The sequence below is a fragment of the Petaurus breviceps genome, unplaced genomic scaffold (assembly GCF_028583685.1).
Source record: "Petaurus breviceps papuanus isolate PSGF00001 unplaced genomic scaffold, PetGlider_PUasm1.0 174, whole genome shotgun sequence".
NCBI lineage: Eukaryota > Metazoa > Chordata > Mammalia > Diprotodontia > Petauridae > Petaurus > Petaurus breviceps.
In genome coordinates this window covers 63274135-63299956 of record NW_027185761.1, presented here as the reverse complement: position 1 = coordinate 63299956, position 25822 = coordinate 63274135, and the positions used below count along the sequence as shown (strand labels likewise).

The 25822-nt window shown below is 49.9% G+C and overlaps 1 protein-coding gene across 1 annotated transcript in view; it reads left to right on the top strand.

Moving 5' to 3' along the window:
* The window catches only part of SCN5A (sodium voltage-gated channel alpha subunit 5), a 182307-nt gene extending 157030 nt beyond the window's left edge, over positions 1-25277 (top strand). The window contains exons 21-27 of the mRNA XM_069084320.1: positions 8071-8193; positions 11130-11411; positions 12877-12930; positions 14348-14485; positions 17420-17524; positions 19234-19504; positions 21022-25277. Coding sequence (XP_068940421.1) covers positions 8071-8193; positions 11130-11411; positions 12877-12930; positions 14348-14485; positions 17420-17524; positions 19234-19504; positions 21022-22256 — 2208 coding nt within the window. The 3' untranslated portion in view covers positions 22257-25277. The remainder of the gene's footprint in view (positions 1-8070; positions 8194-11129; positions 11412-12876; positions 12931-14347; positions 14486-17419; positions 17525-19233; positions 19505-21021) is intronic.
* Positions 25278-25822: the final 545 nt, after the last annotated feature.

Genomic DNA, 25822 nt, shown 5'->3' with positions numbered 1-25822 from the left:
ACTATGATTACTGTCCACCACCACCCTCACACTCCTCCTTGGCCACCATAGTCCTCATCACCACTGACACAAGTGCTCCCACCATCACTGTCACCATCAGCACCTGAACCCTGTCATCAACACCACCAACGCTGCTCTCACAGCATCAACACTTCTGCCTCCTCACTCTTACTCTTGTCACCGTTGTCATCCTAGTCCCCACCATCTTTGACACTCAGCCTATGACCATTCTCTCCATCGTCACCCTTGCCACCCCCACCACGGCCATTGTCTCCATTGTAGCCATCTCCATGGCCCCCATCGGTGCCATCTCCATCGCCCCCATCGGTGCCATCTCCATGGCCCCCATCGGTGCCATCTCCATGATCCCTCTTGCCATCATTGCCACAACCACAGCGTGGACGCTGTTGCCGCCATCGCCCATCTCGTCTTCATCACAGCCATCACGACAGTCACCACTGCTATGAGTGTCACCAGAACCGTATTCCTCACTCCCTCACCACCAAGCTAATATCAAAATCTTCCTCTTCCTCCTCCCCCTTGTAATTACCACCATCACAGCCATTACCAAATTCATTTCTAGTATCACTTCCGATGGCACTGTAATCGCCATCTCCGCTTCTCCAATGGCCATCATTACTTTCATCACCACTACTATCACTGTCACGTCACCATCATTGTTGTAGCCAATAATTCCTTGTGCATACATTGTTGTACAAAGAAAGCTGTGTGCACAGCACCCTCCACCCCCTAGTCTCTGCTCCAACAGGGGGCATTACAAAATGGCACAGACGTGGAGGGTAGTGACTAGACATCAGGCAGATCCGGGATTTGTGCGAGGGATAAAAACAAGAAACAACATGGAATCAGCGTATAAAGAGAGCCGACAAGGGGCTTCTCACAGGAATATAGGAGGCTTTGGGTCACCTACTTGGTGGGCAGCTGGGTGGTGCAGTGAATAGAGTGCCAGGCCTGGAGTTAGGAAGACTCACTTTAGTAAGTTCAAATCCAGCCTCAGACCCTGACTAGCTGGGTGACCTGGGCAAGCCTCAGTTTCCTCTTTGTAAAATGAGCTGGAGAAGGAATTGGCAAGCCCCTCCAGTATCTTTCCCAAGAAAACCCCAAATAGGGTCACAAAGAGTCAGAAATGACTCAGCCACGATACCTCCTTGATATACGAGAGAGATTCTAGTAAAGGCTCCTGCCCGAAAATGTCTCCTCTACCACCTAGCATGGTGTCTGCAATTCTACATTAAAGCTGCATCCATTCAGTATTGCCCTCAGTGATGATGCCTTTATGTTGCCCCCAGTGATAATGAGCTGTATTGAGTCCACTCTTCCTATGAGAGAAGATGAGGGAGGCAGAGAGTGGGGTGGGACTTCAGTGGCAAAGAACAGGTTCATCGGAAGCAAAGGGCATGGTCCAAACAGATAAGCAGAAAGCTAGACCTGGGGCTGAGCCAGGAGTTCACCAAGCCTGGGATGGATCCAGAGGGATGGGCAGGAAGTTGGGAATTAAGTCTGAGAACAAAAACTCCAATGTGATATCCAAGTGAGTAAACAGAGCGCTGGGCCAGCATCAAAGCCAGGAGCTCCCAAAGACAGAGGATCCAGGCATCTCAGCTGGAAGCCGTTGCCCTAGCCCAGGCTTGGAAGGTCCAAAGTCAGGGGCAGTGTGCACCAAGCACAGCAAGAGAGACAGTGATCACAGGGCATTCATGACATATCATCTGTATGGCAGAAAAAATGCTGGCCTGATGAGTAGGGTTCAAATCCTGCCTCTGATGGTGGCTGGCCAGTTGCATAGCCCTGATAAGTCTCAGTTTCCTCCCCTGTAAAATGACAGAGTTGGACTAACTGTGCTCTGAGTTCCCTTCCAGCTCTAAATCCATAATTCTGAGGATGTGACTTAGCACCATGTAAGGATAGCCTTTTTAGAGTTAAGTTTAAGGCCACATCTACTGTTGCCACCCCCTTGTGGCCCTGAGGCTCCGGACCCATCATCTTAGAATGTGACCCAGTTCCCACAGCCTTCAACCACATTACAGAAACTGTGAATACCAAAGGGAAAAAAAATTACCCCAGAGGGTGTCTCTTGTATCCAGGAATCCAGACCTGGACCCATTTCCAAACTGGCCTGTTTCTTTGTTGGGTGAATTCAGACCCCTGACACTGAGGGAAAAACCCTGACACTTTCCCTTTACTAGAAAGGGAAAGAAAAAAAATGGGCTTGGATCTGTGCTTGTCTGGCCAGAGCAGTACAGATGTAATGTCTGAATTCATTAGGATGGTTTGTCTTGTCAGGCTCCTTGCCTTTGCTTGAAGACCCCCGGTGTGGAAGAGCCCACAGTCTGCCATCACACTCCCTTACACTGGGAGATGTTTTCTTCTAAAAGCCTGAATTTGCCACTTTGTAGCTGCCATCCTTTGCTTTTGGTTCTGACTTCTAGAGCTAAGTAAAGAAAGGCTGAGACCTCTCTTAATGTGACATTAATGTAACAATCACATCAGAATTCTTGGCTGCTGTATCACACTATTGGCTCGGCATGAACTAAAAACCCCAGATCTTTTCCAAAATGAGTTATTTTTCATCCACACCTTTTCCATCTTATATTAGATTTTTTTCTAATCCAAGTGTAAGAGTTTACCTTTAGCCCTATTAAATTTACCTTAGATACAGTCCGCTCTGCTAGATTTCCAAGATATCTTTCTGAATCCTAAACCTGCCAGCCAGAATTGTTTATCCCTCCCAACTTTGTGTCACCTACAAATGTGAATGAGAATGTCACCTGGATCATTAATACGTATGATGAGTGTTCCAGGGCTGAACACAGATCCCCCAGGCACTCCACTGGAGACCTCCTTCCAAGTTAGCACCAAACTGTTTGATTCCTCTGGTTTTGGCTCTGTGCTATCATCAAACCCACTTACTGGCCACCAGAAGAGCAGGAGAGACTTTATCAAATGTTCTGCCAATAACTAGGTGAACCATGGATGGGGCATTTTCCTGATTTAGCAGTCTGGTGACCCTACAGAGAAGGAAAGACACTCGGCCTGGGGTGACTTCTTCTTGATGAAGCCAGGCTGGCTCTTGATAATCACTGCTCCTCTTTCTAAATATTCACCAACCATCTGTTTAATATACTCCAAAATTTTGGCAACTCATCAAGTCATAGCTAGAGAGCTGGAAGGGACCTTAGAGGCAATTTAATCTAACCCCCTCATTTGGGGAAGCTGAGGTGGAGGGGGTGCCGAGAGAGAGAGAGAGAGAGAGAGAGAGAGAGAGAGAGAGAGAGAGAGAGAGAGAGAGAGAGAGAGAGAGAGAGAGTGTGTGTGTGTGTTAGGTGTAGTCCTAGAAGGGACCTTAGAGGTAGCCTATCCAAGTCCAACTCCCTTGTTTTATAAATGGGGAAACTGAGGCACAGAGAGCTGAAATGTCTTGCCTTAGATCATACAACTAGGAACAGCACCAGAGTCCAGACCCAGGTCTGCTGACCCCAGATGCAGGGTTCTGTCCATAGCACCACACTGGCCCAGGGCTTCATGTCCACTCAGAATTCTACAAACACAGTTTTAATGTAGGAAATCATGATTCATCCCATTTTAAGATGGTGGGAGGAGAATCAGAAGGGCTGACCTCAAGACCAAGGAGAAGGATGGTGGTCCTTTATGGAAACAGGAGTGCTTGGAGGTAGGCAGATATAGAGAGGCAGGCTTAACATACCAATGAATGCCACATAGTGTGGCCAGGTGTAGGGGTCTTTGGAGCCCCTCCCTGCCAATGCCACTGGTTCAGTTCACTCAGAGAGAGAGGGCAGAGCTCAGAAGGAAGCTCGGAAGGAGCCAGGCTGGGACAGGGTGAGGGTCCCAGGTCGCATTGTCTCTGCATGCCAACTAAGGTGCTTGTTGAAGAGGTGAGTATTGATAGGGAGAGGCTGGCAGAGCCTGCCCCTGATGCTTGGTCCCCGCTGACTGCCAAGGTAAAATCCACTTTCCTCCCTAGTAATTGCCCAATCTGCTGTAATCAGTTTTGTTCCCAAACAACTCAATTTGTGTTCTGGGGAAATTATCTTAAAAGCACATGGCGGATTTCAGCTCCTCATCTGTGTCATGAAAGAAAGGAACGCAGAGGCAAGGGTGGAGGGGGTGGGAACCCAGCAGGCTGCATGCATCCCATCTGGTCTTCAGGCTTTCTTGCCTCCTCTCAAGCCGCCATATTGTTCTACCTCTGCCTCCTTGCCCCGGGCCCAGGGGAAGGGCACTCCACCTGTCACTGAGGTCCACTCTACAGCACTTCTGGGGACAGCGTGTTCTCTGCACAGCGACTAGCGCCCATCAGTCCCCCTTATGCACCCAGCACTCCTTCCTAGGGGGATCTGGGGCTGAGGTAGCATCCATGCGCCTGCCTAGGACTCATCCCAGCTGAGTGCCCATCTGTGTGGCAGACCCTTCCCCTGAAAGACAGTGAGCACCCAAAGAGCTTGGAGCACTTGTTTTTGTCATTGCAGCCCCAGTACCACAGTAGGCACTTGGAAGTGTTGATCAGTGGAGAAGAGGAATGTCTCAGACTGTTCTTGAGAGTCTGTGTAGGATCCTAGGGACAGGAGGACCTCCCTGGGCTCAGTTTCCTCATCTTTATAATGAGAGGCCTGGCCTCCATTGCTTTGAATTCTCCTCTGGGCCTGTCATCTCATCATCAGTGTTTTCACATATTTGAAGGGCTGCTATGGGGATGAGACATCATCCTTCTGCTTGATGCCAGAGGTCAGAGACAGGAGCCATCATCTGTGGAAGCCATGGGCTGCCGTATCTGTCAGCACTGGCTCTGCTCTGGCCCACCCTGGAAACCATGGAGAGTCCGGAGGGCGGAGTGGCTGAGGATCTGATCCTCTAAACCACAGGGGCACGAGTGGAGTGAGGGAAATACATAGCACGAGCCAGAGAGGAGAGAGCTGATTTGTTAAGCAGGAAGGAAGATGACAAGGGACACCTGGATAGAAAGGACATGAGGGCAGGGTCAGGATGTGCTGGTGAGCCTGTAGCGGGGAGGTGACTCAAGATGCTTGTCTAATGGGGGTCCCAGACAAATGCCTGTGTGGGTCGAGAAGCCCAGGCATGGACCCGGGAGTCCTCTTGATCTGGGTAGAGATGGCCAAGGAGAGCCCCAAAGCCCACACTGACTCAGAGAACCAGAGCTGGGAAGGGACAGAGACAGAGCAGCCTCTGAAGTCGGGCCAGAGATGGAGGAAGCAGCCGACTGTCAGCTCAGCTCAAGCCCGAGGCAGGAGTTTGACAAGCTCAGCTGTGGCATGTGACACAGGGAGGCATCGCCAAGCTCTGATGCCCAGCAAAGGGCTGTGCAAGGGAGGCTGGGGGCTGCAGACTCTGAGAGGGTCACACCCGAATGTTCACACACGTCCATGGGCAGGGTTGGTTTGAGGGTAGGGCTGCACAATGGGCAGCAATGGCCTTCTTGCTGAAGCTGATCAAGGCTTGGAGGACGTAGGCAGGAGGCCCCGGTGTAACCAAGGCAAGGTGGCAGGGCTTGGGCCCTAGGGTGCTGGGATTTAGAGGTGCTGACACCTGTGAGCCTTCCCCAGTAGAAACAGTCGATCTTGGCACATAGTCAGCAAGATTTTAGTCTTTTTTCAGGCTTGACCTATTATTTCATCAGGCTAACTCCTTATACACACAGATTGGTATCTGTTTAGAGAGTGCCCGGGGTGATTTGTCTGAGGTCCCTCAGCCAGTGTGTGCCAGAGGCAGTGTGACATAACAGACAGGGGCCAGGCCCTGCATCCAAGGAGGCCTGGGTTCAAATCCTGCTTCTGGCACTTGCCATCTGAATGACTCTAGACAAGTCACCTAACTCAGTCTGTTATTCGTCTGTAAAATGGGGGGATTGGTCTCCAAGGTTCCTGCTAGCTCTATCTGTGATGCTGTGAACTGCTGGTTACAGTTCTGTGGGTGGGGAATAGGTGAGCTGCTCCATCCTGGGCCAGAGATTCTCCAGTCAGTCAGACAGAACAGCCAGCATGGGGGGGAGGGAGCGCACGGGGACAAGGCAGGGTATTTTCCATTGGTGATCCATTGCCAGCCATCAGGGACTGGTGTAAAGTAAAGAAGGGCCTGCCACGGCTGAGCTGAGGGGATGCCATGAAATGCTGGAGTGGAACAAATCCACTGAGCTGAGCCCATGAGCTGGAAGGGCAGAGATGGGGGACGGGCCCTTCTCCCTTCACTCCCCCTGCCCCAGCCAGTATTTGGACAGTGCCTGGTACATAAGTCGGTGCTGAGTAAATGCTGATTGATTGGTTGATGATGGCAAAAAAATAAGGCTTCTTGAAAATGGCAGAGAAGCCAAGTAAGCTCTTCCCCTCTCTGCTGTCCCACTTCTAGCATGTCTGTGTGCCAAGAACCAAGGCTCTTCTTCAGCTGGTCTCCCCGCCTTCCCCCTTCTCAGCATCTCTCCTATCTGCACTAGGAGACTCATCAGGCTCTGATGGAGCCCCAGCCCCTCTAAGGAGAACATCCCTTGAGGCTGGCCAGGCTCAGCCAATAACCATTCCCAGCAATTAGTGGGAAGGGGAATCCTCCAAAGACATGAGCCAAGATGAAGGAGCTGTGGTCAGAGAGAGCCGACATGATTCTGTGACCGGGGATGAGCAGGAGAAACCCCCGACTGGCTGGTGTGGGAGCTTGTTCCTCCCTCTTGCCTGCCTTTAGCACATCCTGCTGAGAGGGGGGCCCGGGGTCCAGCCCCTGTAGAAGCATCCGACAGACTGGCTGCTCTGAGAGTCCCTTGGGGGGTGCTTAGAGTCCAGGGCACTTTTCTACCTTCCTCATCACCAAACAACTGTCTTCAAGTACCTGAAATCAGGCATGTGGAAAAGGACTAGAGGCTTTCTGCTTGACCCCAGAGGGCACAATGGGGATCAAGGGTGAGACTTACAGAGCCAGACTTTGACTCCACAGAAAGCATCCTAACAATGAGAGCTAGCCAATAGGATGGACAGCCTTGGGAGGTAGGGAGAGTTCCCTATCACTAGAGGGCTTCAAGCAAAGACCAGATGTTGTTGACAGAGGATTCCTAAGCTGGTAATTGTCTTCCTACCACTGAGGACTATAAGCAGGGACCATGTCTTACTCGACTTTGTGTCCCCCCCCCGTACCCAGGCTTCACCTGTAGGTTTTTGTTAAATGCTAAATGAGTGTATGAACAAACAGGTGCATGTTAACCACTTACCACCTCCCTTCCCATGGCGCCAAATACACGGTGCACGCCAATCCATTTGAAGTAAAGTGATGTGAGCTGGGAGCCTGGGGCTGGGTCGGGGCCCAGCTCCACCACGTCCTAGCTGTGGGCTCTTGGTCAAATCTTCCATCGTCTCCGAACTTCAGTTCCCTTCTCTGTGGCATGTGGGTGATAATGGTTGCTCTGCCTGCTTCAAAGGGTTATTATGAACTTCCCCTCTTATGTAACCAGGAAGTGCTAGGGGAATGTCTAGGACCATTTTTGTTGCTGATGAAAGCCGCTAGGGATGACCCAAGAGGTCAAGCCTCCAGGGCCACAGCAAAGAATCCTCTGAAGGCTCCTGACAAACAGAGAAGAGAGAAAACAGCCATTAATTCACCAAAAGAAAGCAGATGACGGGGGAGGAGATCTCCAAATACCTTGGAACTTCCTTCGTTTTCATCCTTGCTTTAATCTGGCATCTCATTTGCTATAACCTTCCTAGGGAGCATCAGACTGTCCATGTGAAAGCTGCTCTCTAATAAGCAGTTTGATTCACTGGGTAAACTGAGCCTCAATTCAAGTACAGACTGCTGCAGCCTAGGTCCCCTTCGCCCTGCATGACTGACATCTGGTGGGACACAGCTGGGGTGGATGAGTCTCCATGTGCCTTGGTTCTGCCCCTATTCTCTCCCCCCACCCTGTTTGCTCTCTGGTCACAGGTGAAGCCTGCTTCATTGTCTCGGCCCCATCCCATCAGCCCCGTCTCTGAAAGGGAGGTCCAGCTAGCATGAGTCGGTGCTGACCACACGCACTCTCCTCTTGTCTCTGCCCAGGTCTCGCTAATTAGCCTTGTGGCAAATACACTAGGCTTTGCAGAAATGGGCCCCATCAAGTCGCTGCGGACGCTACGAGCTCTGAGGCCCCTGAGAGCCCTGTCACGATTTGAAGGCATGAGGGTAAGAGGTACTAAGGGGGTCCCAGGACCCCACGCATTGATGTCACATGAATGCCCATGACAGGTTGTTTTCCCTGAGCCTGTGTACTGAAGCCCTGACAAGGCTGAGTGGGGGGGTGCCATGCTTGAGCCTGCCACTTTTTACTGAGATGTGACCTTGTGAGCCAAAATTAACCCCCTGACAGAAACACTCAGGCAAGGACGGAGAAGCCTCTGTGTCCAAGGGAGCCTGGATCACCCAGAGGGAGCCTCAGCTTCCCCATATGCAGAATGAGGGGCTTGCACTCAGTGACCTTTAAGGTGCCTCCCAGGCCTCAGGCTTTGCAGTTGTCAAGCTTAAAAAAAGCAAGTTTTTCACAAGATAAATTATTGCAAAAGGTAAACAGAAAGCCAGGGACAAAAACTGGATGCCGCACAACCTGAGGATCTTTGTTGCAAATTTGTAAAGATTGTCTCCATTTTCTCATCTGTAAAATGGGGATAATTTTGCATGTGCTGTTCACCTTACAGGCTTCACAGCATTACAGATGCCCTAGTTGAACAATAGACAAAAGGCCATTATAACAAATGTCTGTAGTTCCTGGGGATTTCTTGGACTGGATCTTTGGAGGTCACCAGTTGAGGAAACTCCTGTCAGTGTAGACCTGTACCAATTCTTCAGCTTGGAAATTTAGAGCGGTGCCCAGGACCCCCAGCTAGTCTCTGTCAGAGGGCCTTGAGCCTGAGTTTTCCTGGCACCAAGGCCAGATCCCTCACCACTAGGCAGTACCACCTCTCCATTAGTGCAATTATCACCTGTCAAGGCAAAAGGTTAGCCTGGAAGACCTCTGAAGTTCCATTCTACAAGAGGTCCTGCTTTGGCCTCCTAGGGGCTTGGCAATGGCCTGGGTTGGGGCAGAGCAGGAAGGAGAAGGCTCTATGATATTCTGGGCCTATCTGAGCAGGAGAGATTGATGTGCAGAGGGACCACAGTGCCACTCTAAGTATGATTCTAAAGCTTCCAGTTTGCCTCATGGCCTCATAGCACAAGCCCCCAGCTACATCTGTGGTCACCCAGCAAAGCCATCATTGGATCTTAGGATTCTGGATTTAGAGCTAGAAGGGACCTGAGAACCATCAAGTCCCACCCTTCCTTTAAAGGCATTCAGTGACTTACCCATGGCCACACATGATATCCTAGATCTAGGGCTGGAATGACCCTCAGAAGCCATAGCAACTCCCTCCTTTTACAGATAAGTCCATGAAGGCTGAGAGGGGTTAAGTGACTGGTTTAGGTCACACAGGTGGTGCCCAGTGGTGGAACTGGGATTAGAACCGAGACCCTCTGATTTTGAAGCTCTCACTTCTTCCACGTCACTCTGCTAACCTTTGGGTGCCCAGTTTCCTCCAGGCTCCCCTCTAGACAGTGAATGAAAGGACAATTTGAACTCAGAAGCACTCTACACTTCGTAGTTTCATGTCTATTATCCCTCTTTGGGGGAAAACAAGGTTGATGAGGATGGCTGCTGCCTCATGGAGCTTGGAGTAACCATAATTCTGGGCAAGCAGGCATGGGGACGGGGGCGGAGCAGTGAGGCTGTCCCTTGGTTCCTGTGTGTGCCCCTTACCACGAGTCTCTCCAGCTTCAAGCCCATCAGGCAGCCTGCCCCATGACCTTGGCTAGTGTGGCTGCCTTCCTGGAGCTGAATTCCCAAGTAAGCTGCTTAGCACAATGTCCGGCACACAGTAAGAGCTGACTCAATGCTTTTTCATTCATCCATTCTTCTTCAGACTATGTGAGGACTCTTGCACAAATGAAGCTCTGGAGAGTTTGATTGAAACATCTCTGCCCCAGAGTTTGGAAAATTTATCTCCCTTTGGATGACTGAGTCAGGATTCCTCCCCCCCCCCCCCCAAAAAAAAAAAAAACCTGATAAGCCAGTACGTTGGGATGAATTTCGTAAGATGACGTTTAAAAGGGGTAAAGGAAAGGCAGCTGGCATAGCAGACACCTGGCTTGGACTCAAGAGGATCTGAGTTCAGGTGTCTGGAGGCACTGAGGATGTTTAGCCTGAGGAAGAGAAGACTCAGGAGCCACAGAACGGCCCTCTCCAAGTATCTGAAGGGCTGGACTTGATCCATTTGGTCTCTGAGAACTGGGCTAGGAGCAATAGATCAGAATTATGAAAAGGAAGATTTAGGTTAAATGCCAGGAGTCAATTCCTTATCCTTAGAGCTGCTCCCCCCCCCCCACATCGGGAATGGGCTGCTTTGGGAGATGGGAGGTTCCCCCTCACTGCTGGGCATTTCAGAGAGGAAATTTTTTTCAGGTTCTGTATATATTGAGATTAGATGCCCCTTGCACCTAATGCATCTCTCAACTATGATTTTGTAATTCTTCTAGAGCGTGTGTGGGGCGGGAATATTTCTCCCCTAGAGTTTAGAGATGATACCTTTCCCCCAGAGTTTGAATGAGATAGCTCTTCTCTGCAGATTGGGTGGGACATCTCTCCCTTAGAGCTTCAATGGGTCACTTCTCCCGAGTTTGGATGGGATATTTTTCCCTTAGAACTTGAGAGAGACTTGTGCTTCTTAGCCATTTTTTCCACCTCCCTACCCCCAGTTGAGAATCAAAGTCCAACAAGAAAAAGGGAGACTTGGGGCAGCTGGGTAGCACAATGAATAGAGCAACTGGCCCTGGAGTCAGGAGGATCTGAGTTCAAATCCAGACACAGACAACCTACTACCTGTGTGACCCTAGGCAGGTCACTTAACTCTGATTGCCTCAAGAAAAGAAAAAGACAAAAAGGGAGGCTTCCATCCCATATTGTTACCACGGGGTCATTTTATGGGTTTTTCCCCAGCTAGTCCATAGACATAAGATCCCTGGTGTTCTCAAGGAAGTCACTTCCAGAGGATGTTTCAAGTAACCAGGCTTTGTGTCTGCATCTACTCGAGGTTGTGGTAAATGCTCTGGTCGGTGCCATCCCTTCCATAATGAATGTCCTGCTTGTCTGCCTCATCTTCTGGCTCATCTTCAGCATCATGGGGGTGAACCTCTTTGCTGGCAAGTTCGGAAGGTGTATCAACCAAACGGAGGGAGACTTGCCCTTGAACTACACCTTTGTGAACAACAAAAGTGAGTGTGAGCTGCACAACAGCACTGGAGAATTGTACTGGACCAAAGTGAAAGTGAACTTTGACAACGTTGGAGCCGGTTACTTGGCCCTGCTGCAAGTGGTAAGTCTCACAAATGAAGGGTTTCCCCTCTCCTAGATCCATGTGGGGTCTCTAGATTTAAATCAGCTCTGCCAGTCACATCGTGGGAGTCCTGTGCCAGAGAGGGAGGGCAGGCTGGAGAAGGATCAACTCCAATAACATGGGGGTCCACTACCATGCCAGGATCAACACAGGGAGGGCTCAGGTTCCCTAGGGAGCATTTCAGCACCTTAGATAGTTCTCAGGTTTTGATTTTCCTTGCCAGCAGAAAATTCTAGGGCTGTCTGAAGACTGATCAAAAGAGGTATCCAAGTCAACTGCTGGGACAGGAGCCATCAGTCAGTCAATGACTAGTTTGATTTCCTGTCTCCACCAAACAGAATGCCTTTTTTGGTGCTCTAAGTGAAGTCCCAAGGGCAGATACTGATTCACATCTAGAAAGAACAGTGAGTGCACTGGGGAAGCTGTTGATTCTTCACTATTGTGAAGGATAGCCATTTGTTAGTTTAAATGAGGCCCCCTGTCCTGATCCCAGGGGTCAGCCTATGAAAAGGTTGAGTCCCTTCCATGAAAGGGTTCAAATCCAAACTTAGAAAACCAAAGTACATGTTCACTTCCCTGGGAGCACTAATTGCTTTCATGAAGATAGAACACCTCTCCTTTAAGATGAATGAGTGGCTAACCTTGAAATAAAAGTAAACCAGAACTCATACTTTGCTCACTGCTTTTCTCATTGTTGGTCAGGCTTTATAAGCTCTGAAATATCTAGCTCTGCAAAATCTAATTCAATTAAGCAAGAATTTCTTAAGCCCCTGCTGTATACAAAGCACTGTGCCAGGCACTGGGGAAATTACAAGATTCTCTCAAGCTGCTGACAATTTACTGATAGGACACAATATGTAAATAGATAAATACAAAGCATGTGCAAATTTAAACAAAGTAATTTCAAGAGGTATTGCTGGCACCTAGCACAATGCCTGGCACATAGTAACTGGTATTTAATAAATGCTTTTTGATTGATGGTGTATAGACAGGACCTAAGCTGTGCTTTGAAGGAAACTAGAAACTCTATAAAGTGGAGGTGAGAAGGGGATGCATTCCAGGAATATGGCACAGCTTGTCCAAAGACATGGGGGTTGGAGATGGGATGTTGGTGCACAGCAAGTAAACCCTGTAGGAAATTTAGAGAGGTTCCCAGGTCCACCCAGGCTGTGCTGAATGGGGGGGATATAAAGGAAGGCAGAAGCAGAGCATGGCCCCTGCCTCAAGGAGCTCTCAGCACATTAGTCTCAGAGGAGCTTTATCCAGGTCTCCTGAGCCCTTCTCCAGAGCCCATTCTCTGACTCCTGACTGTCTTCCTTGGCAGCTTTTGCTCTGCCCGCTGGGCCAGCATCTCTCTCTTCTAAAAGTGGCTTTCTAGGTTCCTCAAGTCAGGGAACCAGATGCAGACCTAAACACCTTCCTTAACTGTGTATTTTCCTTCCAGGCAACATTCAAAGGCTGGATGGACATCATGTATGCTGCTGTGGACTCCAGAGGGGTAAGTCAGTGAAGTGAACCCTTCCTGGGTCCTACCTGTCCTCTAGGGGCAGGGGCTGTAGTCCAAGAATGACAGGAGGCCCCAGAATCAGACTTTTCAGCAACCAGAGCGCAGCTAAGTTCAAGAGATATCACTGTCTTCTCTCTGCCAAGTATAAGGGACTGTGCTCTTCCCCCAGATTCCCATAAGGAATTGGGAGTTTTAATTTGAATACTCAAAGAAAATGTGTTTTCATTGACTTGCATCTTGAAAATAAACTTGCCCCAGTCCCAGATGAGAAGGAAGAAAGGTGGAAGAAACGCAGAAGAATCTTACCAAATCTATACTGTCTCCTCCTCTCCACAACTTCAAGTGAGCACTTTGACTGTCAATCACTCAACAAACATTTATTAAGCACCTACTGTGTGCCAGGCACCATGCTAAGCACCAGAGCTTCAAAGGCAGAGGATGAAACAATTGGCCATCCCCACCAAAATCTCAGATGCACAAGGCTGAGAAATGCCAAGTTTCCTCCAATGTCCCTATCTTCATTGATTCAAAGAGATCTATATGTGACCTGAGATCCCAAAGCCCTTAACATCCATGAGGTATCCCCGTAGCTCTCCCATGGTCTCCATCTTTGCCTCCACCTTCATCTCTCCATCACTGTCTACCTTGCTGTCTCCTTTCTCCCCATGCTTTCCTCAGCCCACACACACTTTGCCGGACCATTCCCCAATTCATATCCACCCCAGTCCCACCCCATTGCTTCAGCTTCCTTCCCCCACAGCCTCCTTCATTCTTCCAGTCTAGTCAATCAGCAAACATTCATGAAACACCTACTATGTGCCAGGGATGTAAAGGCAAAAACGAATCAGTCTGCTTTCAGGGAGAAGGACAAGCAACACATACACACAAAAGCAAATTCAAAATCTGCACAGAGTAGATGCCGGGTGACGTCAGAGGAGGCGCCAGCAGCTGTGGGGCTCGGGAGAGATCTCATTTAGGAAATGACCCAGTCTGAACTTTTAAGGAAGAAGCAAGGAGGAAATACATGCCAGCCTGAGCAAAGACTTGGAGATGGGGGTGGGATGTTGAATGTCATGTGGCCAGGTCCTCCCCAGCTCCCTCCTCCTTTGCCTCTGCGGCTCAGCCTTCTGAATGCCTGGCACTGAAGGAGGATGCTCTCACTCTCTGCCCTCAGACAGGGATGTTGAATGTCATGTGGCCAGGTCCTACCCAGCTCCCTCCTCCTTTGCCTCTGAATGTCTGGCACTGAAGGATGATGCTCTCGCTCTCTGCTCTCAGACAGGCACCTCCACCCCCTGGATGCCCCCTCGACTTCCCAGCCATCAGGGTCAGATGCCAGGGTCCTCGTGCTCCTGCTCTGTGATCAGCCACTCCTTGCCTTTGTCTGCTTTCTCTCTCTCCCTCACAGTGTGAAGAACAGCCTCAGTGGGAGTACAACCTGTACATGTACCTCTACTTCGTGATTTTCATCATCTTTGGATCTTTCTTCACCCTGAACCTCTTTATTGGTGTCATCATTGACAACTTCAACCAACAAAAGAAAAAGATACGGAGAGAGCGGGTTCTGCAGGGCTGGGCATGGGGGTGCTGGGGAAGCTCTGGGGACCAGGGCCAAGGTGGGGGGGAAGGTCCCCTCCCAATGGGCAGCCTTTCTGCTTCTCACTCATGTTCACTCTCACTCACTGAGCAGGAAATTCCTCTGCCTTGGTTACTTAACTACTCTGGGCCTCAGTTTCCCCATCTTTAAAATGTGAGAGTTGAGCCCAATAGTCTTTAATGCCACAGTTACTGATATGAACAATCAATATTAACAAACATTTATTGTTTACTGTGTGCCAGACACTGCAGTAAGTACTAAAGATCCCAAGAAAAGGGCAAAACAGTGCCTGTCCTCAGGGACCTTACATTCTATAAGGAAACAAAGCTGAGCTTTTCCTAAACATAGAACCAGCTTTAATGACTGGCTGGTGAATATGCTTCAGACCACCTGTCCTGGACAGAGAAACCTGTCATTGCTACAGGACAGCCTGAAGCCCCAAGGAGGAGTCCTTGAGGCCAGGGACAAAAATAGGACCCTCAGAGCCCAGGAAAACTGCATTGTGGAAATACAGTGAAGTCCGAGCCCAGTGGGAACCAGGGCCTCATGCTGCCCCCCGCATCCCCCAGGGAGAGGCCTAGGATTCTGAAAGGCATACTAACCTGAGTCTCCCTTCTACCTACAGCTTGGACGTTTATGTCTAGAACATTGAGACCAGTTTAGAAATGTGGCCTTCACAAAGGTCCACCGAATTTGTGCCTACTTTTGTAACCCTCCTTTCCCCTTTAGCCTACACACATTGTATAAGCTTCTTCAGGGCAGGAACTCTTTGGCTTCTTTTTGTATCCCCAACATTTAGCAAGATCCCTGGAACTTAGTAGGTACTTAATAAATACTGATTGATTGACTCAACTATATGGTTACCATTCCCCAGTCCATCAAGAGCGGTAATTTACTGGGAAGACCAAGGGAAAACAATCAAAATGGGGAGAAGGGGCATGTTGACTTCAATTCTTGGACTAATTCTAGAATGCATTATTAAAAAGGTGATTTGTGAACATTTAGAAAGAGAAGCAGTGATCAGTCCCCAAAAGTCTGGGCTCACCAAGGGCAGATTATGTCAGAATGATTTCCAGTTTTTGTCAGGGTTATTAGTCATGAGGAAGCAAGGTAAGAATCAGTTAATAGGTGCTGACTCTGTGCAAAGAGACAGCCAGTTCTGCCCTCAAGGAGCTTATATTGTAATGGGGAAAGACAACACACTAAAGAGAGCTGAAAAGTGCTGGTAGGGAGTGGAGGGGAGAAAATACACCTGAATTTTAGCCAAGAATTGAATGGTGTGTTTCATGATAGCCTGATGAAGAGCCCAATCAAGATGAAGAGAGATGGGGCCAAAAGCAATAGAATTAGATGGATTTGGAATTGCCCCAAAGAGTGGTGAAGAGATTAATTTCAAGTATTTAAAAGATCCTGTGAGCACTTCAGATATTTCAGGCCACCTGAAAGGCCAGATCCTGGAGTTACAGAGGGGCAGATTTAGACATTTAGAGCTGGAAAGGACCCCTAGACATCACTGAGTCTAGTCTTCTTTGTATAGATGAAAAACAAACTCCTCCAAGGTCAAACAACTTTTAAGTATCTGAGGCAGGATTAGAATCCAGGTCCTCCTGACTCCCAAGCCCAATGTTCTACCCTCTATACCATATCAAAAGAAAATTTCCTAAGAATTATAACTGTCCAAAATAGGAATGGGCAGCATTGATAGGGCATGAGTTCTCAGTCAGTGGAGGTGTTCGAGCTGAGTCTGGATAACCTCCTATCAAGGGAGTTCCTGCTCAGTTATGGAATGAATTCTGATGAAATCTCTGAGTGCGTAGGGGCCCCCGGGACCCCTAATCCAGGCTCTGCCTGAACAAGACCTCTTCTATGGGACACTTGCCAAGTGGCCATCCAGTGTTCTCAAGAAGTCCAGGTGGTGACCAAAGCCCCATCCGACCCCAAGGTTCTCTGAGTCCTTGGTGCCTCAGAGGGTCACCATGTCCCCCTTCCTGAATCTTCTCATCCTGACCAATACTCTCAGCCAGTCTTCCTGTGGCCTGCTCTCTATTTTATTCACAATTCTGGATGCATTCTGGCTGCAGGGCTCACCAGCTTCCCTGCCAGGTGGTCCCTAAAGTGAACTCAGCGTTCCAGAGGGATTTGGCCTGGGACTGAGGGCAGAGAGAAGGCCCATGATGCTGGAGGGGGCAGAGGAGGCTTGGGTTAAGTGAGGAAGAGATGTCGCTGCTTTTCCCTAAAAGCCCTAGATAATGGAGGTGGCCCACTAGCGATAGCATGGTGCCATCCAGAGCTTTAGGGGTGACATCCCATCACCTGAAGCCCCTGGGAGTCAGGAAGGGCAGAGTTTCTTGTCCTTGTTTTACACATGTGGAAGCAAAAGCCCAGCAAAGTGAAGACACTTGCCTGGACTGGAGTCCAAGGGTTCTTTCAAATTATCAACATAACTTCCTTGACCCTCTTTCCTTGACCTTTAGAGCAAGGGACTAATCACCAAGGTACATGGGGACATCACTTTGGGATAGTCTCCACCACTTACATCCTCTAAGCTCAGGCAAGCCATTTAACTTCTATGGGCCTCAGTTTCTTCATCTGTAAAAGGAGAGGATTGAACCAGATGACCTCCATGGTCCTTTCCAGTTCCAGATCTACAGCCCACAATCCTGACTGTTTGTGTGAGCTGGCACACTTTCTGTGGTTGTCTGAGGCAAGGATTAATTGCCTTCTCCAATGTACCTGGTCTCCATCTTGATCCTGTCTGCAGTAATATGTTCCAGTACTCTCTGCTGTCTGGCAAGAGTGACTCCAAGCTGCTGGGATGGGGCAAGGGCCCCACAACTCTTTGTTTAGAACACAAAAATAATGGGAATATTTCTTTCTCTGCACTTAGGGGGGCAAGACATCTTCATGACAGAGGAACAGAAAAAGTATTACAATGCAATGAAAAAGCTCGGGTCCAAGAAGCCCCAGAAACCAATCCCACGGCCCCTGGTAAGACTCATAGATATTCAAAGCAAAGTGGCCATCATCTTTGCCCTGGAGAGCTCTGGCCTTTGGTGTCACTCCCACTTAATCTACCCTCTTGCTCCTCTTGCAGCAAATGGCTGGCTGGCTGGATGGATGGATGGATGGTTGGTTGGTTGGATGGATGATGGATGGATGGATGGTTGGTTGGATGGATGGATGGATGATGGATGGATGGATGGTTGGTTGGATGGATGGATGAATGGATGATGGATGGATGGATGGATGATAGATGGATGATGCATTTATTAAGTGAATACTATGTGCAAAGCACTGGGATAAATCTCTGAGGATACAAAGAAAGAAAAACACAGCCCTGCCCTCAAAGGGCTTACATTCTAATGGGGAGGTAACATGAAAATGATTTTTATGTACACGATATCTACAATATGAATGGGAGACAATCTCAAAAGGAAGGCCCTCTCAGCAGGGAAACTGAGAAAGGCCTCCTGAAGAAGGTGGAATTTGAGCTGAATCTCAAAGTCTTTAGAGGGCAGGGATTTTTCCCCTTGTATCCCCAGGGTGAAGCACAGTGCCTGGTACATAGTAGGTGCTTAATAAATACTTGTACATGAAAAGTGGCACAAGCTGCCTTGGGAGGTCAAGGATTCCTCCTTGGAAGAGCTGAATGACCAGCTACAGCAGGTTTGCTGCAGGGGATTCTTAGTCAGATAAGAGCTGGACACCATGTCCTCTGGGGTCCCTTCAAATGCCAAGGTTATATAGTGTTTCCTGAGTCCCCTGTCCTCAGAAAGGCAGTTGAAGGGGAAGGTATAGTCTGCGTACCCTTTCAATAGAGCTTGAGACATCTGGTTTGGGAGAAACTAGACACATGTACACATGAAGCAACTGCAGAATAAAATGAATCAACAAGTATTTATTAAGCACCCACTGTGTGCCGGGCACTGTGCTGGGGCTGGGGTCACAGATACAATGAATGAAGCAAACCCTCCCTTGGGAAGACAGGTCACACAGTAAATGAGCATGTTAGCTAAATTAAAAAAAGAGGCTGGGTGGGACCCACAGACTCCGAGTTTGAGAAGTGGAATGGACCTCAATAATCCTTCTTCCCATCCATGGGACTAGGCAAAGGTCTCTCTGCCCCGGTACCATGCTCACATTGGTTTAAGAGGAAGCTGATAGAAGGTTCCATTCCCTCTGACTAACACCACTGCCCAACTCTCCGACCTCACCAAGCATATCCTGATGGCAGGTGTAGCCCCATGTGGTTCTCTCAAGTTCCCCATTTCTTCCATCCCAGAAGGCAGACTTAACAATCATTGTGCTTTAATGTTAATCTTACTTCAAAGAGGCATGGGACACCATGGGAAGAGTGCTGACTTTAAAATCCTGTTCTACCACTTCTAGCTGTGTGACCTTGAGGGTCATGTACCTCTCCCTCTTGGGTCTCAGTTTTCTCATCTGTAAAACAGGGAGGTTGGATGAGATGGGCTCAGAGGTCTCTTCCAGCTCTAAGACTACGGCCGTGTGATTCCTGAAAGTCAGAGTCCACCCTGCATCTTTCTCCCTCTCTCCTAAGCCTGTAGTTCTATGTGCCTGCAGCCTTGTTCAGGGGCCAGACTGGGTGTCCCAGCAGTGACTGTGCAGCCAACCCTGGCCAGCCCCAGCCCCCGCAGTGCTTGCTAACACACTTGTGGCCTTGCCCCTTGTCACAGAACAAATACCAGGGCTTCATCTTCGACATCGTCACCAAGCAGGCCTTCGATGTCACCATCATGTTCCTCATCTGCCTGAACATGGTGACCATGATGGTGGAGACGGATGACCAGAGCCCAGAGAAGATCAGCATCCTGGCCAAGATCAACCTGCTGTTTGTGGGCATCTTCACAGGCGAGTGCCTCATTAAGGTGATTGCCCTGCGTCACTACTACTTCACCAACAGCTGGAACATCTTTGACTTTGTGGTGGTGATCCTCTCCATCGCGGGTGAGTGACAGGTGTGGCAGACTGGGGGCGGGCGGACCACTCGCAGATGCGGGATCCTGATGGCACGCAGTTTGCTTGCTTTATTTGTAAAGTAGAGACATTGGGCTTCTAAAGACAGTCGTTTCTAAAGGACCTTCTGCTCTAACTCCATGAACCTGTGTGCTTGGGCAGATGTATGTAAACTTACTGAATTCATCAAGCAGCTCAGCAGGTTACCCTAATTCAAAGTCAGCTGTCTCTGAGGAAGAGCTGTGAGGGCCTGCAAGAGGGGGAGACCTCCTCTGTCTTGGTGACAGAGAGGGAGATAAGGAAAACCTTCACAGAAGGAGCATCCATACCTGGCCTTGAAGGATGGTTCCCAGGTCAGCCAGCAGAGGTGGAGAAGGGAAGACACTCCAGGCATAGTCAGACCAAAGAATTTGGAGAAGGTGTAGTGTTCTAGCTTGTTCTGAGGTTTAGACTTGGGAGTGACTTTAAAAGTCATAGGACCCTAGAAATAAATGAGCCTTTTGAAGTCCATCCCCCCATCTTTTATTGAAAAAGAATCCGAATCCCAGGAAGACTGACTTGCCCTGGGTAACACAGGGAGTGAAATTTGAACTCAGCTCCTCTGACTCCAAAGTCAATTCCACTGCGGTGCCTGGGAGGTATCCTGGGAAATTTGATGAGAAGCTTAAGTTGGGGGCACAGAAATTTGATGAGAAGCTTAAGTTGGGGGCACAGCATGGAGCATTTCCTTTCTCTGCCCCCTCCCAAAATCCTCTTGTTCTAGTCCTAAAAGGTTATATTCTTGTTCTCATAGGACAGTATTTGACGAGGCAGAAGCTAAGAAGTTAGAAGTTTCAAAGTGACAAGGCCAAATACACTAGATAAAAAGAGACAGGCTGACTAGGGCCCCCTTGGAGAAGTGGCTTCTTAACCCATTAGTACCCTGGATGATTCTGTGCCAGAATCACAGAGTTGGAAAGGACCTCAGGAACCACTGAGTTAAACAAGAATTCCCACCACAGCCTACCTGTCAAACTGTCAGAAACAGTCCTAGAGAGGAGCACAGGATCTACAGGCATGAGCACTGGAGGGGCAGCTAGGATGGGGGATGTGCCAAGGCCCTGATCTGGTGGGCAGCAACATTTCTGCAGGGGACTGAAGGTACCAGAGAAGCTTCGAAGAAATGAATGCACCAGAGACAAAGGTTTGTTTTCACAGGGCAGCTGACTGTGCTGTGGTGCAGAGAGGTTCCTAATCTTGGACACCTGAATTCTAGGTCCCACTCTACCCTTGCTCCCTGACACACCGTCTGAGTCCTCTAATCCTCAGGACCCCATTACTAAAAGGGTGGCAGCAATCCTAGACCCACCATCTAGGGATGTCAGAAAAAGGAAGTGAAATGGGGATTGTGGACGTGTTTTGAAGAGGATGTAGCTCTGGGCAGATTGGGCAGAGGTGCTGGGGAGCATCCTGTCTAGGGTCTGGGGCAGAGAGCCGTAACTTCCTCTCCTTTGCTTTGTTCCATTCAGGCACTGTGCTCTCAGACATCATCCAGAAGTACTTTTTTTCGCCCACGCTCTTCCGAGTGATACGCCTGGCCCGGATCGGCCGCATCCTCCGGCTGATCCGAGGGGCCAAGGGCATCCGCACGCTGCTCTTCGCCCTCATGATGTCCCTCCCTGCCCTCTTCAACATCGGCCTGCTGCTCTTCCTGGTCATGTTCATCTACTCCATCTTCGGCATGGCCAACTTCGCCTACGTGAAGTGGGAGGCCGGGATCGATGACATGTTCAACTTCCAGACGTTCGCCAACAGCATGCTGTGCCTCTTCCAGATCACCACGTCGGCTGGCTGGGACGGGCTCCTCAGCCCCATCCTCAACACCGGGCCCCCGTACTGTGACCCCAACCTGCCCAACACCAACAACTCCCGGGGGAACTGTGGGAGCCCGGCCGTGGGCATCCTCTTCTTTGTCACCTACATCATCATCTCCTTCCTCATCGTGGTGAACATGTACATTGCCATCATCCTCGAGAACTTTAGCGTGGCCACTGAGGAGAGCACGGAGCCGCTGAGTGAGGACGACTTTGACATGTTCTATGAGATCTGGGAGAAGTTCGACCCAGAGGCCACTCAGTTCATCGAGTACTCGGCGCTGTCGGACTTTGCAGATGCCTTGTCTGACCCTCTGCGCATTGCCAAGCCCAACCAGATTAGCCTCATCAACATGGACCTGCCCATGGTCAGTGGGGACCGCATTCACTGCATGGACATCCTCTTTGCTTTCACCAAGAGGGTCCTGGGAGAGTCTGGGGAGATGGATGCCCTGAAGATCCAGATGGAGGAGAAGTTCATGGCGGCCAACCCTTCCAAGATCTCTTATGAGCCCATTACGACCACGCTCCGGCGTAAGCATGAGGAGGTGTCCGCCATGGTCATCCAGCGGGCATACCGAAGACATCTGCTGCAAAGGTCCATGAAGCACGCCTCTTTCCTCTACCGCCAGCAGACCAGCGATGGCACCCTCTCTGGGGATGATGCCCCTGAGCATGAGGGCCTCATTGCCTACGTGATGAATGAGAACTTCTCCCGTCGCTTGGGCCCATCAGACTCTGTCTCCTCCACATCCCTCCCACCGTCCTATGATAGCGTCACCAGAGCCACAAGTGACAACATTCAGGCTCGAATGTCTGAGTACAGCCAGACCGATGACTTTGTGGACTATCCCACGTCCCCAGACAGGGACCGGGAGTCCATCGTGTGAGACCCTCCTCCCCACATCCCTACCTCCCTGCCCACACAGCTGGGACAAAGTAAACAGAATCCTCTCTTGCCATGACAATCAAGCAAGGCACCTTCTTCCTGAGTGTTTGTGACAAAATCAGCTTCCACGGACTCCCTTCTTCTGGCTCACAGGGATAAACGATGCCCTTTGACTCTGCTCCCTCGAATCTGCTCCCCGGTGATATGGCTGCGTAAGCACAGGGTGTCCTCGGGCAGGCTCAGCCTGGTGGCGGAGGAGGCGGTCCTGGCCTGTGAAGGAGGTCTTAGTGCCTGCAGACCATCACCCCCACAGAAGGCTAATTATGCCACCTCCTGCACCTTGGGTTTTGAGAAACGTCTCAACTCTAGCTGCTGTAGCACAATGGGATTCTCTTCCTGTATATGTATGGGCTTTCATAAATTTGTTATATTTGATATTTTTTTTACTTCAGCAAATAATGGTCCTCTCCCCCAGCCCCATCCCCTCCTTGGAAGTAACTCGTGCTGCCTCTTCCAGTCTCTGAGCTCAAGTGACTTCTTCCTTCTGATTTTCCAGACCAAGATAGAAAACTGCAAAGAACAGCCCCACTTGATGGGCCAGGCTCTCCCCAAGGAGAGAGGACTCTGGGGATCTCTGGCTCCCCAGACTTTGTAGCACCACATGGTCACTGGCTTGTCTGATAACCTAACAGATGTGTGGACGGGGCAGCAGCCCCATCACGCCCCCGGCTGGGAGGCCCTCAGCAAAGCCGGATTCTCCTTCCCACCATTAAGGGAGTCAAGTCCAAAGTCACAGAGCGAGTGAGTGGCCCAGCCTGAGGAGAAGCCCAGGTCCTTTTTTTTATCTCTGCAGCTGAATTACTGTTTGACCAGGAGCAGGCTACTCCCCCTGGCAGAGCCTCTGCCTTCTTATCTAAAGGATGAGGGGGGTTGGACGAGACCATCTCACAATTTCCCTTCAGCTTTCTGATGGCTCTCCTCCTGGCCAGAAGCAGAAGGGTAACCCCTATTACTTTATCATCAAAAGTACAATGAAATCCCTCTGGAAGGGGGACCTGGGGTGTCTCTCCTTGTCCTTCCAGAAACAAGCTCTCTGTAAGCACCTCTCCCACGTAAGAGTATTACAAAACAAATAAAACCAAAACACAACGTAATCACAGGCACTTTGGAGCACCCGTTGGCCTCTTCAGGGAGGCTGGCAGGCCATGGGTGGGTCATTAGAGAGGACAAGATGCTTTCTGTCTCCTCCACATCCCTCCCAAGGGACAAGAACAAGGATTGGCTTGGCTTGTTTGTTGTGTCAGAACAGCTTTGGAGACTGGCTGACAAACACCAGTCTTTGTGGAAGAGGTGGTCTGTCTGACCTGGAGCTCTTGTTTTAGAGGAGTTGGGACCTCCCAGGGCCAAAGCCAAGGGGAAGTCAGGGAGCAGCTAGGCCGGGCTCCTACTCTGAGGATATTGGCCAGAGCCACTGATAGACAAGACCTGCCTTTGTCTGTGGAGAGAGGGGGTGTGGGGGTAGTGTAGGATTCCTGCTGACTTCAGCTCAGGGATGGAAATTCTGGGTGCTGACATCAGAGCCCCACATCTCTTCCTGAAATGAAGCCTCTGATCCCCAGAGAACATGGAAATCCACAGTGGATTTCAGAGAGGCAGAGGAAGGACACTGATGTTCGAGGTATCTCTTTGACCCTGTGGAAAGGAAGCCCCCTCTTTTCCCACCTCTTCAAGCTTCCAGCCTTGGGGCTCGGGAGGTCTGCCCAGAGAATGGGAACATTACAAGGAAAAGTAGCCATTTGCTCTCCATCAGGGGAAATGGAGGTATCAGGGACACGTCTACCCCAGGCCACAGCTGCTTTTGGGTCATAGCCTGAGTTCCCGAGAGAGGCAGGCAGAATCCACATTGGGGCTGACAGCAAGAGGACCACATATGAAGGATTTTTCAGGGAAAAACAATATCTTTTTATAGTCCTTGAGACCCAAACAGCTCCTGACCATGCAGATGTAAAACCCCACACATCTGTAGACCCCACTTGTGTTTCTAAACACACACACACACACACACACTCATACACACACACACGCGCGCACACACACACGCACACACACACAGACACACACACATACACACACGCACACACACACACGCACACATACACACACATACACACACACGCACACACACACCACACACACACACGCACACACGCACACACACACACACACACACACATATAGAGGTAAGTGACCTAGATGAGTAACATGCCTATGTGGCTTCTACACATCATCTTTATGCAGCCAAAGGAGACTTGGCCCAGAGCTCCTTGGTCTGGACCTGTGTCTAGCAGCCAAATTAGCGTGTGAAGTTGGGCAAGTCACTTTATCTCTCTGTGCCTCAGTTGGACCCACATGAAAAATGGGTTTAATGATACCTACCTCTCACAGGTGTTGACAGAACGAATGTCTGCAAAGCTCTGGGTGAGCTCGGATGAAAGGCACTACAGGGGCGTGAAGTATTATTTCTCCTCACTTTCTCAAATGTTTCCATGGCACCCCCCATCTCCTTGCACCCTGTGCCCTTCTCACCCCCATCTCCAGTCCCCTCTTCCCTTCCCTTACCCTCCCCATGAGTTTCTATCTCCTTCTAAATCTAGAGGGAAGCTAGATTTCACCGAGTAATGGCTCCCACGATGTTTCTGAGTGGAAACCTTATTTTTATATCAGCGAATTTTACTCTTCCAGACTTCCCTGATGTGAGAGCTATCATTTGTGCCCTCGGGGGATGTGACTTGTCCATGTAGGCCCCTGTGGCTTTGTCTGTGCCTGTGAGGATGGCCTCCGAGGTGGGCCCTTCCGATGGTTTCTCAGCCTGAACGGACAGGGAGTAGCCCAGCCCCAGAAGGCTGGGGATGCAGCGTGCTTCTGTCCACAGTCTGGGACAGACAGAACCAGACTGCTTAGCTTATCATACTTCTCCTGGCATTTTCATTTCAGAATTGCACAGTCAATGGGGAGTGGGGGGAAGAGGGGGGTATGGGAGGGAGGGAGGGAGGGGCAGGAATGGAGTGCCAGATGATGTCTGAACTGAAAAAGCGCTTGTCACTGAGCTTCATGTAAAAAGAAAGAGAATAAAGACCTATTTTTAAAATAAATCAATAAACAGCTGCCGTGATCCAACCTTGGGCTCTGTCCTTCCTCTGGGGTCACTCTGGAGGGCCCCTCCCCCCACACCCAGGGACCCTCTCCCCACTCTTCAAGGGGTAGAGCATTGAACGTGGAGGCACAAGGCCTGGGTCCTCAGAGTCCCAGCTAGCGACTCCTTTCTGTGCAATCATGGGCAGGTCATAGGACCTCCCTGCCTCCTCCTCTGTGAAATGACATGCTTGCCCAAGGCAGCCTCGGAGCACCCTTCTGATTCGAGAGCTATGATCTTATATGTTACCCTGGGCAATGCTAAACCTCCCTGGCCTCAGTTTCCCTTTCTGTAAAATGAAAAAGGTGGACTAGATGCTCTCTGAGATCACCTGGGGCTGGGTCCTGAGATTGTGGCCTGCAAGTGCCAACTTG